Source organism: Crassostrea angulata, chromosome 6 (assembly GCF_025612915.1).
Source record: "Crassostrea angulata isolate pt1a10 chromosome 6, ASM2561291v2, whole genome shotgun sequence".
NCBI classification, from domain to species: domain Eukaryota; kingdom Metazoa; phylum Mollusca; class Bivalvia; order Ostreida; family Ostreidae; genus Magallana; species Magallana angulata.
In genome coordinates, this window is record NC_069116.1 from 28,742,612 (window position 1) to 28,757,488 (window position 14,877).

Here is a 14,877-nt window from a genome sequence, read left to right on the forward strand (position 1 = left end):
TGGTGATGGGCACACAGACTCTGGTGACACGTACTCTGACCCTGGTGATAGGTATGGAGACCCTGGTGATGGGTATACTGGCCCTGTTATGGGTATAAAGACCCTGGTGATGGGCACACAGACTCTGGTGATACGTACTCTGACCCTGGTGATAGGTATGAAGACCCTGGTGATGGGTATACTGGCCCTGGTTATAGGTGTACAGACTCTGGTTATGGGCACACAGACTCTGGTGATACGTACTCTGACCCTGGTGATAGGTATGGAGACCCTGTGATGGGTATACTGGCCCTGGTTATGGGTGTACAGACCCTGGTGAAGGGCACACAGACTCTGGTGATACGTTCTCTGACCCTGGTGATAGGTATGGAGACCCTGGTGATGGGTATACTGACCCTGGTTATGGGTGTACAGACCCTGGTGATGGGCACACAGACTCTGGTGATACGTACTCTGACCCTGGTGATAGGTATGGAGACCCTGGTGATGGGTATACTGACCCTGGTTATGGGTGTACAGACCCTGGTGATGGGCACACAGACTCTGGTGATACGTACTCTGACCCTGGTGATAGGTATGGAGACCCTGGTGATGGGTATACTGGCCCTGGTTATGGGTGTACAGACTCTGGTAATGGGCACACAGACTCTGGTGATACGTACTCTGACCCTGTAGACCATAATGATGGGTATACTGACCCTGGTTATGTGTATACAGACCCTGGTGATAGGTCATGGGTAGATCTTCAAGGGGTCAGTGAACTGTTCACCCCTAATACCCCCCCCCCCCAACAAAATAGCTCCTGAGTAAAAAAAAAAAAGGAAAATAGATTTCTTTTTTCTTCCCCTCCTAGTCTTGGATTTTTTATTTATTTTGGACTAAGGTGTTTGTAGAACCTAAAGTCTTTATACTAGCATACATGTATGTAATGAAACCATGATATTTTGTTCAGGCACCTAGCATCGTAGCAAAGTGGGTTGAGGGCAGACTCATCCAATCCTGCCTTGAAAAAAAAAACCAACTCAAAAATACTTTTTAAATAATTGAAAATCCTAATCCGTGGGGGTAGGGGGCTAAGTGTACCTTTAACTTCAATATCACAGTTTATTTCCTCTCTTTCATTTCAAATTTTACATGGTCCCAAAAACATTGGGGGGGGGGGGGTGCAACTGTATGTTAATTTACTTTTTTATAAGTTAATTCAAGAAAAATATTTGCTGCAAGAAAACGTGTGCTGGAGGGGGGCAGTCCCGTCCCCCTGTCCCTGCCCCCATTCCAACCCCCCCCCCCCTTTCCGATGCTAAGTGCCTGTTGTTTTCCTGTAACATTGATTTTGATTGTTCTCTCAATTATTTATTTAATTTTTTGGTGTAAAATCTAATGTACATAACATTTTTATCACTTCTGATCATATTTTTCATATAAAAATCGCATTTTTAAATTGCACATATATCAGTTCGAAGTTCCTCCAAATAGCTTTCGAATTTCCTCCCAATCGTTTACCGATCCCGATGGAAAGTTGGTTCACGCATGCGCACATCCTGGTTATAGTGCCTGGTTATAGGATATAAAAAGTACCCTATTCTATACCTCTATCTAGGGTAAAACAAAACAACATGTTGATGCTTACAGCAGCTAATTGCTAAAGGTTGGTCATTCAGAAAAATAAGATCGAAGACAAAAGCATTCTTTGAAATTAGACTAAAGCAAATTATTTTGTTTGAATAACAATAGCCTGATATTCAGTCATGTTGTTTTTTAGTTACAAAGAATGGATTGCAGATCTTTAGTGTTTGATGTTCACATTTGTGGGGCCTGCAGGAAAGAATACAACGATTATCATGAGTTTACAAAACACAAAGAAACGTGTTCAGTTTTAGAAGAGCTAAGGAAACAGAAATTTCATTCCTTAAACCAAACAGGTACAACAGTGTGTATTCCAACAGAGAGAGAAGATTCAGGAAAATGTCCAAAATCTCCAAATGTGGAAAATATCTCAGCAAAACATGCGGAAAATCAACCATATCAGAAAAGTGAAGTTTCCTCAAGTGTTGTTCCAACACTGATAACGCCTAAGCATTCTTTCATCACAAATGTTAGTTCTGCAGCATTACCTGAGTACGCAGATAAAACAGTAATACCATCAAACTTTGTGCACCTACTAGGAAACAGTAACAGTGAAAATTTACAGCATGTTAGCAGTGATAGTGTTCTTTTAACACAAGTTTACCAAAATCAGAAACATGCATGTACTGGTGCTGATAGTATTGTTGGAAATTCATCACATCCCCAACAAATGTCAAATATTAACATCGGTAATCAACTGCCTACTCCAGTTGGCCATGAATATGCAAGACAGAATATGGAGGAGATTGAAGAAAAACACAGAGGTATGTATTTTACTGGTTTTGGTTTTAATCACCTGGTAATATTTGATTGCATGGATATTATTGCATGGAATATGAGTATAAAGAAGCCTCAGTGTGAAACTTTCAAATTGTTTCTTAACATTACTTTATATGTACTTTTGGTTCAATTTTACAGCTGTTGAGATGAACAACTCACATCCAGTTTGCCAGATAGTTACAATAAACAATGATAGGTATTTGATCATCACAAACACAGGCCAGGGAGATATATGTATACCCATCAATGCTGAAAATGCTGATGTTCTTAATCTGGTCCAGAACTTCATGAAGGATTCTTATGATCTTGGTATAATATATATCTAATTCTAGTTGTATGGTTAAATCAGCTATACTAGAAGTGAAGTAGTTGAAGAAATGTATTTGGATTTTTTTTATTCCTTAAGGTATTATGACAGTTTAGGATTAAGTCAGACTTTTTAGAGTGCAATACTTGTTCTCTGTAATTGGTATATTTTACCAGCAGTTCAAAATTTTCATTTCAGTGTCTCAAACAACATGTATATTGTCAAAAAGAAATATATTTGTAATATAATTTGAATTTATTTTGTTTTTTTTCTTTGTTTAGCTACAAATTCAAGTCCTCAAAAGGCCTCATTTGAAATAAAAGAACAATTCACAAATCAGCAACAGAATGCAGTAACAAATGCACATACTAAAACACATATATCCTCAAGCTTGAATAATGGATTAACAACCTCTGAAGCTATACATCCTATAGCTCATCTGGAAAGGTCAATACCAAAACCAGCAATTCAGAATATCTACCCTGGGCAGATGGGAAACAGTACAGGGGGGGTCCAGCATTCATCACAACCAACTCTCCAGATGCAGCTTGACCACAATGCATCATTTTCATTGTTACCTCATTCTCAAGTGATACCTGGTATTCTCTCAGATTCTACCCATAATTCCACTCAGCCTCAACAACACTTATCACAAGAGTCCATGCAGCTTCTTGCTGGTCATTCTAGTCAATCTCTTCCATGTGAAGCAACAGCAGTCGCAATTCCTGTCTCAGACAACGGTGTTAATCCAGCGATAACAACTGCTGACATGACTCCTTTGTCTATCAGTACTGACTCACAAAATCTCTCGAAACTCACAGACATGCAGCTGACGCCAAATACTGTTCTGACTTCATTAGGTAATTTGAGTAAATATGCCAACACAGAAGGTATGGAGAATATTGGAGTTGACAGTTTGGAGAATATTTCGAAAGAAGAAGATGGACAAGGAAATGAGATTACAGGTATTAGTGAAGCCTCTCTTCAGAATTTGGAGGTGAGCAGTGTTGTGTATATGGGAGACAATAGTTACTCCTTGCATTTCAAAACTCACACTGCAAGCAACATAGAATCCAATTTATCCACCGAAAACCTCAGCGGAGAGTCCCAGCAACCTGATTTAAACCAGTTGACCGAGGCCATGCCCAGTGGTCACCAAGGAGTGGAAGGCCAAGTCAGAATTGAGAACCAGATGGTGGGAAGTGAAATCAGTGTGGAGAATCCACCAGTGGAAGGTGGAGCAAGTCTTGTGAATGAGGATGAGGTCCAGGAGAGTCAGGTTGTGGAGCAACTCCACCAGGCGTACCTCCGCACACAGCAACAGAACAAGGAGAAGCAGCTGAGTCAGCAACAGCAACCACAGCAACACAAGACCAAGATGAAGCAGATGACAAGGAGGTCTCCTAAGAGCAAGCAGAGAAGTAAGAGAAGTTTTCTCCTAATTATTTGGTGTCAAATCAAGTTAAAACTGATAAACTCAATTCCATGCACTTTGTTTACTTCAGATTCATTATGATTAGTATTTGTAGACATCAATTTTCATTGATTTTCTAACAACAAAGTGTAATGAAATATATAGTTGATTAGGTTTTAGTTAGCATAGATTATTGTTGGTTTTTTTTCTTACTTTGATGAACATTTGATTTTATGGATCTGCTAAGCACCAAAAATCCACCTCAATTGTAATCAAATAAATATTGATGAAACCACAGAACATATTGGTATAATGATCCAAAGGTAGATGTTGATATGAAATTTATAAGCAAACTACTACACTTACATATACTTTTTTTACTCATACAAAGGCAACCCAACATCACATACACATGTAAATATACCTGTAACTTATCCGTATTTTTCGGAAATTAGGTCAATACTTTTTTTTCCTGACACGTGGACCTCGCCCTATTCATTTCTTCGCCCAATTTATGTTTTTTTTTTGGTTGGAAAATTTGATATGAAATTTTGCAAAAATTTATGCAATACTCCAATAAAATCATGAGTGTTTACTATAATACTGCTTGAATTTCTGTGTAAAAATCAAAATTAACAAAAATTAAATGTAAATAGATTTATTTCTCCTTACATTTCTTACTTCGATCACTGACTGAATCATCTTTTGATCATTATTATATGCTGTCATGCATTTTGATCGTGTGCTTACGATAAACAGGAAATCGATTTCGCGCGGTAAAAGTAAAATGAGAACCGTACAAAGGGTAATTACTGGGGAAAAATATCGTCGGGTAGAAATAAAAAAAAAACAATTTGTTTTCATAATAGAATATATGAACAAGTTTTTTTCTGTATATTCAACATAAAACATTTTATTTCCCTTTTGTTTAGAACTGTGAAATAAGATTAAAGGCTACTATATGATAACGTTATTGGTTTAAACCATTTATTCATTAGAACTAGTGGTAATTTTTCGACCAATTCTTCGAAGTCGACCTATTTATACTTTTTTTTTATTTTTTGGCTAAAAACGGCCTCCTTCGCCCAATAAACCGTATCGACCAAATTTTCGAAAAATACGGTATTAACAAAAATCCAGTCCCACAACTTGTAAAAAAATGTAAATGAATTTACATTATATGAAAAGGGATTGGTGGAATAAATGAATTCGACATTACATGTATTTTCTACATTCAGAGAAGAAGTTCCAGTGTACCATTCAAGGCTGCAGCTTTGTGTCTGCCTACATGAAGGATCTGGAGAGACACATGCGAGTTCATACTGGGGAAAGGCCGTACAGTTGTGAATACTGTAACAAAACCTTCAGTCGGATGGACAAGCTCCGCCTACATGTCAGGGGCCACACGGGGGAAAAACCATTTAAATGTGACCTCTGTAAGTAAAAAAAAATTAATTCAAAGATGATTTCAAAAACTATTTTGATCTTGAACAGACAAGATGCCAATAACAGATTTTACGAAAACTTGAAAAAAGAGATAAAATTAAATCTATATCTAAGAAACTGCAATTTTTAATCAATAGTATGTAATATATTTACTCAACGCAATGAATTATTGATAAAGACAGTTAATTAAGACACTGTAAATTTACAGGTAACTACCGAGCAGTGGACAATGGCAGTATCAAGAAACACATGACTGTACACAGCAACGACAAACCCATCAAGTATGTTGTAATCTGTGATGCAATTATCCTATATGTAATTTTCACACTGTAAATTCTTAAGATGTAATGTAATCTTACGTCTGCAAATGTTTCTACACAATGTATTTTATTTCTAAATTAATTGCATACTATTTATGCCTAGTGTCAAGTGCATTAATATTTTAGGCCAAAAGAGTCAGGTGTTCAAATTCATTGATTTATCATGATATAAAAAAGTTGCTTGATTTTTTCTTCTTAATAGACTTGACTGACAATTATAGCACTAAGCAGATTCTGACTGTATAGAGATTATAAAAACTATAAATCAATTTCTACCTCGTGTTCAACAACTATTGTTCTCTCTCTCTCTCTCTCTCTCTCTCTCTCTCTCTCTCTCTCTCTCTTTTCCAAGGAATAATTTTGTTTTGAAGTAAATGTACTTAAAGCTATTGTAATCACTTTATTGTATAAACATGTATTTGATTGTTCAACTTGAAAAAAAAAAGATGCATTCTGTATAAGCAGATAAAAAGTTTTGGCAAATCCGTATTTAATACTATCCATACGCATGTACTGAAGATCTCCCAAGAATGGCAATCCCAAGTTTTAATATAATTATATAAAATTTTATTTTCCCCTAGATGTCAGAGTTGGTCATATGAAAATTATTCATACAATAAAGTTATGGTGGTATTAATTTTGTTAAATCTCCACAGATGTCAGACTTGTTCCTATGCCTGTCGCACCACTAGTCAGCTAGTTGTTCACCTGCGTAAGCACACAGGCGATGCTCCGTTTTCTTGTCTCTATTGTGATTCCAAGTTTAAGATCAAGTCGGATATGAAGAGACACATGCGCACACACACAGGAGAGAAACCTTTCAAATGCGAGCAATGTGATTTCAGTTGCTCTGCTAAAAGTAAGTACACATGTGCATTGTCTTCCTCAAAGCAAATATATAAGTATGTTAGAAACATTTGATTGATTATTATTGCATTCAATAGAACATATTATTGCCTTTTCGTGGATAATTTATCCACAGCTGTATTTGGAGTTTTGATTTTAACATATTCAATATATTTTTTGTTACAGGTAATTTAATTAGCCACTACAATGTTCATCATTCCAGCACAAAGTTCACATGTGACCATTGTGAATTTTCCACCTCGTCTAAAAGATCATTTCACGAGCATCAGAAAACTCACTCTACTCCTGATCCAGAGTGCATTTGTAAAGTGTGCCAGTATGTATGCTCTAGCAAACAGACGCTGAAAACCCACATGTCTAACTCTCACAACTATAAGCTGTATCTCTGCAAGGACTGCAACTTCTGCAGCAAGAGCATGACCAAGGCCAGGCACCATTACAATACATGTGGTTCTGTAAAGAAACCCTCCAGTCATCTTAGAAAATCCAAGAGACATCGGACCCCACGCGACCATGATTCCCAAGGAATGAAATATGAGAAGAATTATGTCTGTGATTTCTGTGATGAGGCTTTTGTGAGAAAGGACTCGCTGACCAGTCATGTGAAACTTCACAGAGAAAGGACTCAGTCGACATTGTCCACAGCGCTGACAGTGCTGGAACTTCAGCAGCCGGTCATAAACAGCACAACAGTCCCCCCTGGAGTTGACCATAATTATGATATGGAAGTGGTTACTATTTCCTCCTCCATGGGCCAAAGAAAAAAGGATCACAATTATGAAACTCTTGATAAGGAGGCAACCTCCTCAAATTCAGAAAGTCATAAAGAGGAGAGTCCTTCTGGAGGCAGGAGAACTCGACGGAGGAGTTCCAGCAGATCCTATAAAAATGATTCTGTTTATGATTCGCATTATAAACGCAAGTTGTCAAAGCCTTGCCGAATTCAAACTACAACACTGGAGAATTTTGAAAAGTGCAAACCTTCCACGAGTGCTGCTTTGCGTGAATCGAAAAGTCTAGAGCAGGGTAGGTATGAGCAGTATGACAATAACCCATCAGGAAATCTACCTGTGGAAACACAAACTCAGCAGACCACAATTCTTCCTGAAGTGCTGCCACCTTTAGTGGTTAATGTCAACCAGACTGATCAACAGATTAACTCATCTCAAAATCCTCAGACTGAAATGGCCGTCAATCCTAGCAGTGCTCCACAAACTAACAATCCTAATATTCAAGTTGTTCAGAACATTACAGTGCCTGTCATACAGCTGAACAGTGGGCAATTAGTGGCCATGCAACAGGTTGGGAATTTATCGGACCAGGTGTTTTCTTTGACACCTTTAGCTGTCAATCAGGTGATACCAGGTGCCCCTGATTCTTCAGGTGAAAGTGCTTCAAGTTCTAAGATACATGTAACTCCAGAAAGGCTATTGTCCATGTTTTCTCCAGATACAAACTCTTATATTTCAGTTCTCCAGCAGGCTATATCCTCCCAGCAAAGTCAAATGCCAGGTAACGAAACAGTAACGATGAATCAAAGTTCGCTATCCAATCCCTACACAAACCAAGGATTTCCCACACAAATTAACACTGTTCAGCCCTCAGGGGATTGTGGTATTCCCAATAACCAAACTCTTATCGTCACAGTCACAGATTCACTTCCACCATCCACCCTGCCGTCTGCTCAGCTGACCTCTAATGCCAGTGCTACAGGATCTTCCTCCACAGACACAGCTCAGTATAAACACAAAGCGAAGTCTTCCAAGAGAACCTCTGTCCCCCGCGGACTGGATGACAGTTCTTCGCAGATTGATGTACAGAGTATAGAACTGGATGACACAAGCTATGACTTCAACCTCCAGGACAGTGGTCTGGTTTCCAAAGAGACTATGGGAGGAAGACAGCCTGATTTATAATGTCCCTACCATCATCCAAGTGTTCTAATGATATTGTGCTACCAACATCTATGTATGGATATTGATATGGATACTTCGTAATCTCTTACACATTACAATTTTCATTTTGATTCCAGTTGTCTTTCTTGCAGTAGAATACTGTTGACATTGGAGTAAAATACTCTCAGTTTAAAACAGTTGTATATGGTGTAAGCACACTATAAGGACCTGCAGGTTCTATATGATTAATTTTTTATTTTTTTTACATTACTTTAAATGACTGTGTTTTAAAGACATAATCTTGTCAATCCAAAATCTAAGAAAAATTTATCCAAATTTTCAATGTAAAGATAATGTGTAAAGATGTGGTTACTGCATTTTTATCTTTTTGCTGCATTTATACTTTAATACTGAAAAATGAATCTATTATAACAGTATGTGTCAACTTGTGTATACCTTAAACATTTCAGGCAGATAATGGTTAGGGATCCATGCAGTTATAAGATATCTTTGCTGTAAAAATGTGATTTGAACAATTGTTTTTGAAGATACATTTGTTTCAAGTTCAGAAAGTTGTTATAGTTAGGCATTTTGTATGAGTTTTGTTTTTGAAAAGCTGTTTAATGAATTTTGATACCTTGTTTGTTAGAACATACTGTGATACATGCATAGTTGTTTGCAATGTATTTGCAAGATGCTACTTCATATTTAATGTAATAAATACAATTCTGATAAATATTGTTTATACTTTAAGGTTTTTTTAATCTAGTCAATTTGAATGATGATTTACAAATATAATATTTCATAAACATTGATTTGTTGAATAAAAGTCTGAATATTAAGCAATTTTACGGTAATTGAACGTCCTGTGTATGATCTGACAGCATTGATGTATTATTTTTATGGCTTTCGATGAAACTAAGGAACTTATGAATACTTATATGACCTTATATTTCTGATCAATTTTAACAAACTGTCTTAAAATAGGTCATAGAAACTTGTTATCTTTTTTTAGGTACCAGTTATAGATAAGCACTTTGACAAGATTTATTCAAGTTGCTGAAAACCACATCGCTCGTTATTATTATTATTTTGGGGGGGGGGGGGGGGGGGAAGCTCATGACAAGACGCCTTGGCGTTTTGTGGTATCCTCCAAGACTTCCCTAAAGGTCAGACATGACCTTTCTTCCATTATTTTCTATTTTATTTCCTATATCCGCATTGTAAAGATTTCTACGACGTAGTTCCATCATTTTTTTTAAGACCTTATAGGGGCATGGTCACGATTTGGGTCAAAAATTATTTTTCCGATTTTAATGTTTACAATGCGTCAGTAAGGCATTTTTAATAGGCAACCAAAATTTGAGTGTCATTCGTTGAGTTTTAAGCAAGGTACAGAGCTTACAATTCTTTGATATGTAAACAGAGCTTTTGTTTACAAATTGAACGTTGACATGAAAATTCCAGTTTTAGACCTAAAGTGAATGTGTTAAACGTTAGGAACTGTCTATTTATGCTTAAAATGAATAAGAAGATAGACAAATCAGCTTAAAAAAGATTTTTACTGGTATATTGAACATATGTAAACAAAAAACAGGGCACCAGCCTTGTTTACATTACAAAGAGTTATGAGCCTTGTATCTTGCTTCTAACTCTAGAACTGACTCTCAAATTTTATTTTATCATTAGAAATGCATTCCTTAAGCATTGTAAGTAATAAATTTAGAAAAATAAGAATTTGATCAAAATCGTGACCATGCCCGTTAAGGTACAGTGTCCTCTTACCAAGAGAAACAACTCAAAATGTCTTGAATCTAGCATAAAATTTTCAATAACAATTTAGATTATAACGTGTATTACAAAAGTTATATCATTTGATGATGCATTGTAAAAACTCAGCTATAATTGCAAAGTATTTTTTTTGAAAATTATACTTCTGTTTAGAAAATACAATTTTTTATTTAAGTTTTGACTTCAATTCCAGTGATTTGCTCTTTTATTGATAACAAACTATCGATTCTCAGATGGCACGAATTAATTATTTTGTTTTCAGCAGCAATATTTCAAACAGTGCTACTGATTGTGCTTATGCAATAAGACTTCCCACATATAAATACCACTTTTTTGTAATGACCCCGAAGTGATCAATAAATCAACTTTTTTAAAAATAGGTTATATACACACCCCTCGACTTAACACAGAAAAACAACTTTTCCACATATTGCAAGAAAATGTGTCATTATTTCAGGACATCAAGGTTCTGTGTTTGAGAAGACATAACAGTTAAAACAAAAATTAATGCGATTTAAAAAAATATTGATTGATGTAATTAATATGTACTTTATCAAACGGACAAGATGGTCGTGGCCTCTTTTACACTATAATGATCTTCTTCAGAAGAATTTTAAAAGAGTTTTGTATAAAGATTCTCATTTTAAAGGTAAAATATTTGGAATATTATATGTATTATATATCAATAACGATGTAGTTTCTCAGGAAAACTTTGTCGAGAATATAATCAATCACTATGTCTCTTTCCCCTTAAAACAAGTGACCATTTATTTCATTTTGTAAGGCATTAAAAGCTAAGTTTAAAACGGAGATAATTTCAATCATTTCGAGTGTTTGAAATTTGTTTTGTCCATAATTTTGACCATTTAAAAAAATTTCAGCGTGATTTGATGAAAAAAATTGGTTCTTTTTCATTATAGTCTATAATTCATTTATTTATTTATCTATTTTTTAATTAAAGACAATCGCAGAACTTTTCGTTGAAAAGAGTGGATTTTTTTCCCGAATTGCTCCAATCAAAACACATTACAAAATTTTGATTGCCTTTCAACATCAGTGTAACGATGAAATGGATTTTCTCAAATGTGCTCAGTTATATTTCTTCACATGAACGTTATAATTATATTCAAAAATTCATTTTGAAAATTTCTTGACGCCCTTCTTTGGTACCGCCTCCCGGTAAAGACCGGCATATGGTCTAATATACTTCTTAATGATAGATTATGTAAACTCTGTAACAATCATAAATTTACAGATGAATTTCATTTCCTTTTAAATATGTTGTTTTGCATGTTTGGTTGCTTATTGGGTTTTTATTGTTGTTGTGGAACTCTCTCATAAAAGGTACACTCCGTTTCAATTTTTGGACCACTATAACCACTTTGGGTGTACCAGTATTCGATTAAACAACATGAGTAACTTAGAGTTATAGACAGAATTTCTTATTTTGGACAGTATTTCCTCACTCTTTTCGGCATTACTTGAATAGCAAAAAGACGGATTATGATTAAAGACGAGACTTAAGTATGAAACTTGTATTTTGTGCTAAAAAAAACTAACAGCTTCTGTAAATCACACAAGAAATACATTTACTTAACTTATTTTCAAGTCAGTTTCAGGTCGAATACCCACAAGATGGACAAATCTTAACTGCGCATAAAACAACGCGCCTATTTAGAGATAGCTTTCAAACCCCCTCCCCCTCCCTTTCGCCAAATTCAAAGTTTAAAACTACTAATCATTCGTATCTTTTTTTTTGTCTTAGCTTAATTCAGTTATAGATGGATCATAAAACAATATGATTTTAACTGTATGCTATAAAATAATACTTAGTTGAACAGCTATTTTATGACACTGTGATGTGGGTTCGTTAAAAAAAATGTACAGATGGGACAAATTCCAACACAATGATTCATTTAGTAAACCCACAAAATCATCAATTTCATTTTCTTTAATAAATCGATTTTCTTAAAAATGAAGTGTAATTTTTATGAAAAAATAAATAAAACAAAATAAAATAGTTTACATTTTGTTTTGCATGTAAAATTATTTCAATATAAATGAATTAATCCGGGATACATGTCTTATGAACGTAAGTGCAAGTGAACAGATCACTTTGTTTTGTTTCAGCCATACATTTGTCATCTTGTCAGCAGTCGATTTCGATATATGTTGCATCTGCTTAAAATTATTAATATCAGAGCACATGCACTCGCGTGATGATAGAGCGCATCGCTGAAGAGATGCTGGGATCAAACTTGGTTATATTAGACAATGGTGTAGGGCACAACCTCTCAGTCATTAAGCCTTTACTTTACATCAATCTGCCTGAAATTTAATACTTTTTACGACACTGATCCGGATAGATTAAGCAGGTCTGACATTTCTTGTATTATTTTTTCTTTCAAGATCGCCAAGGATGTAAATTCATCACCGCCTCAGTGGTTTTGTCAATTCGACTATGTATGAATATATGTGCTGGGAAAATTGATGAATTTGTCCTCTGTCGTACCTCTCCATGGCTAGATCAGTTTAAGACTGGCAGGGGAATGAAAACCATTTTATTTCTGATGACTATAGCATTCTTTAATTTGCGCCCGTCTGATTTGATTGAGATCAATCAATTTCTAGGAATAATCTCGCTTTTTTCCTACATCAAATTCAAATCCAGCCATCTTTCAATATTTTTTTCCATTGTAGATCACGTGACATTTCCCAGACTTCTATTTCCTGTTCATGGCGCGAAAACGATTCACGGCACTCTAAGAAAATAGTCCCATAAATGGCCAAGATTCCGTTATTTTATACACATTCAGAATCTGGCCATCATCTTTGCAACATGATAGGGATAGAAGCATGATGAATTATATCATTTCGTGAAAATAATACAAAGGACACAGGGGACATTCCGTATCGGATTTTGCCAGCAGACGACAAACGTCTTATGAAAAATGTCTCCAAAGGCATCCGCGGAATTATTAATGGTGCCAATTCTAGATTGGACGAGCTTTTTTGACGTTCGTCGTCTTCATCTTTTAAAGGAATGTTTTAAGCATTGATCTGATATGTCCAACGCTAATCCACACCAACTGCATTAACATGATTCATGTTCTTTAGAAGTAGTTTTCTCCATTCATTAACTTGTCATTCTTTACATTTGCATTGTATGAAAACGCATTTCGCCCCTTAAGTGCTTAAAAAATATTATCACTATGAGAAGTATTCCAAGCACAATTTGCTGCCTTATAAAATGTAGATAAAATTGCTTAAGAGGAAATAAGAGCCTATCGGTTTTAATATAAAACATTGCGCATATTGTCAGCGGTTATTGGAGAAAGATGGTTGAGGTTATTTTCCTTCTACAACACATAATGATGAATGGTTTCGAGTTTTCGAAAACATTTTTTCCCGATCATTAATGGATAAAACGTTCAACCGAAAATTGATAAGATGACGCTTGTTTTGATGTACAGTGGAAAATATTTATTGCAATATGGACACTGTCCAGCTGAATTTTCTTCAGTACATTGTATTTTGTTTTTCGGCTTGTCTCTGTAAGAACTGAGCCAATTCTATATAGGGTAACGTCTTCACGTCTTTGTTATGTGGGCAGTTCTCTATGTTTCCCTATACCTATAGTCATACAACATTTTGCAAGTTTCACAACATTTCTAATTGTGTGCGTATGGTTCGTTTTATTTTTGCCAATATGGCTTTGATCAGAGATTTGTCCGAAAAAGTAGTTTTATGCAATAGGACTTTGACCAAAGATGTGTCCGAGAAAGTAGTCTAAACCAAGTCGGTGATTTGTAAAGCAAAGACACGATATTATTTAATGACATTTTCCAAAATGTTTTCAAATTCGGGTTCGAGAGCCATTGTCATCTTTACATTTCAAACATTTTGCAGAAATCGGTTATTTAATGTGCCGGTGTGGTATATGTACTTACAGAACCGTACCTTACAATTGCAAAAAATGAAAACCGCAGAGTTAAAGCAGAAACCCTAAAGATCCACATAGCATACATTTGGATACAAAGATACAAAGTTCATTTTAGTTTGCTCTCGAAACTATCAAAAGCATTGTTCAAAATCAAAATAAAAACTCGTTCACATTGATTACTGTAATCAACTTACCATTATTGCAAATACGTTAAACTTTATTCTTATATACAAATCCAAGTTTGTTCATATTAATGTAAAATTAGTTTTGTGTTAGGTTTTACTCAAATATATCGTTGATCATTTCTTATAAGTACTAAATGTACGGTCCTCAGTTTAACTTGTCATCAAAGTTGCAGCAGACGATATTGATTAAAGAAAGCTGAATTGATTAATTAAAGCTAAAACAAAAATGTTACGAGCAAAGTGTACCGATATAATTTCTAAAATGTAAATACAACTGCATGAGCAAGTTTTGTAGATTGCTTT

The 14,877-nt window shown here is 35.4% G+C and overlaps 1 protein-coding gene across 1 annotated transcript; it reads left to right on the forward strand.

Annotated features, from left to right (window-relative positions):
* The first annotated feature begins 1,587 nt into the window (after nucleotides 1-1,587).
* LOC128187013 (zinc finger protein 236-like) lies at nucleotides 1,588-9,391 on the forward strand. The gene is made up of 8 exons (XM_052857038.1): nucleotides 1,588-1,648; nucleotides 1,763-2,390; nucleotides 2,545-2,715; nucleotides 2,995-4,134; nucleotides 5,366-5,563; nucleotides 5,782-5,854; nucleotides 6,550-6,752; nucleotides 6,926-9,391. The coding sequence occupies exons 2-8, from the start codon at nucleotides 1,772-1,774 to the stop codon at nucleotides 8,674-8,676; spliced, it is 4,155 nt and encodes a 1,384-aa protein (XP_052712998.1). The 5' UTR covers nucleotides 1,588-1,648; nucleotides 1,763-1,771; the 3' UTR covers nucleotides 8,677-9,391.
* The last annotated feature ends 5,486 nt before the right edge of the window (nucleotides 9,392-14,877 follow it).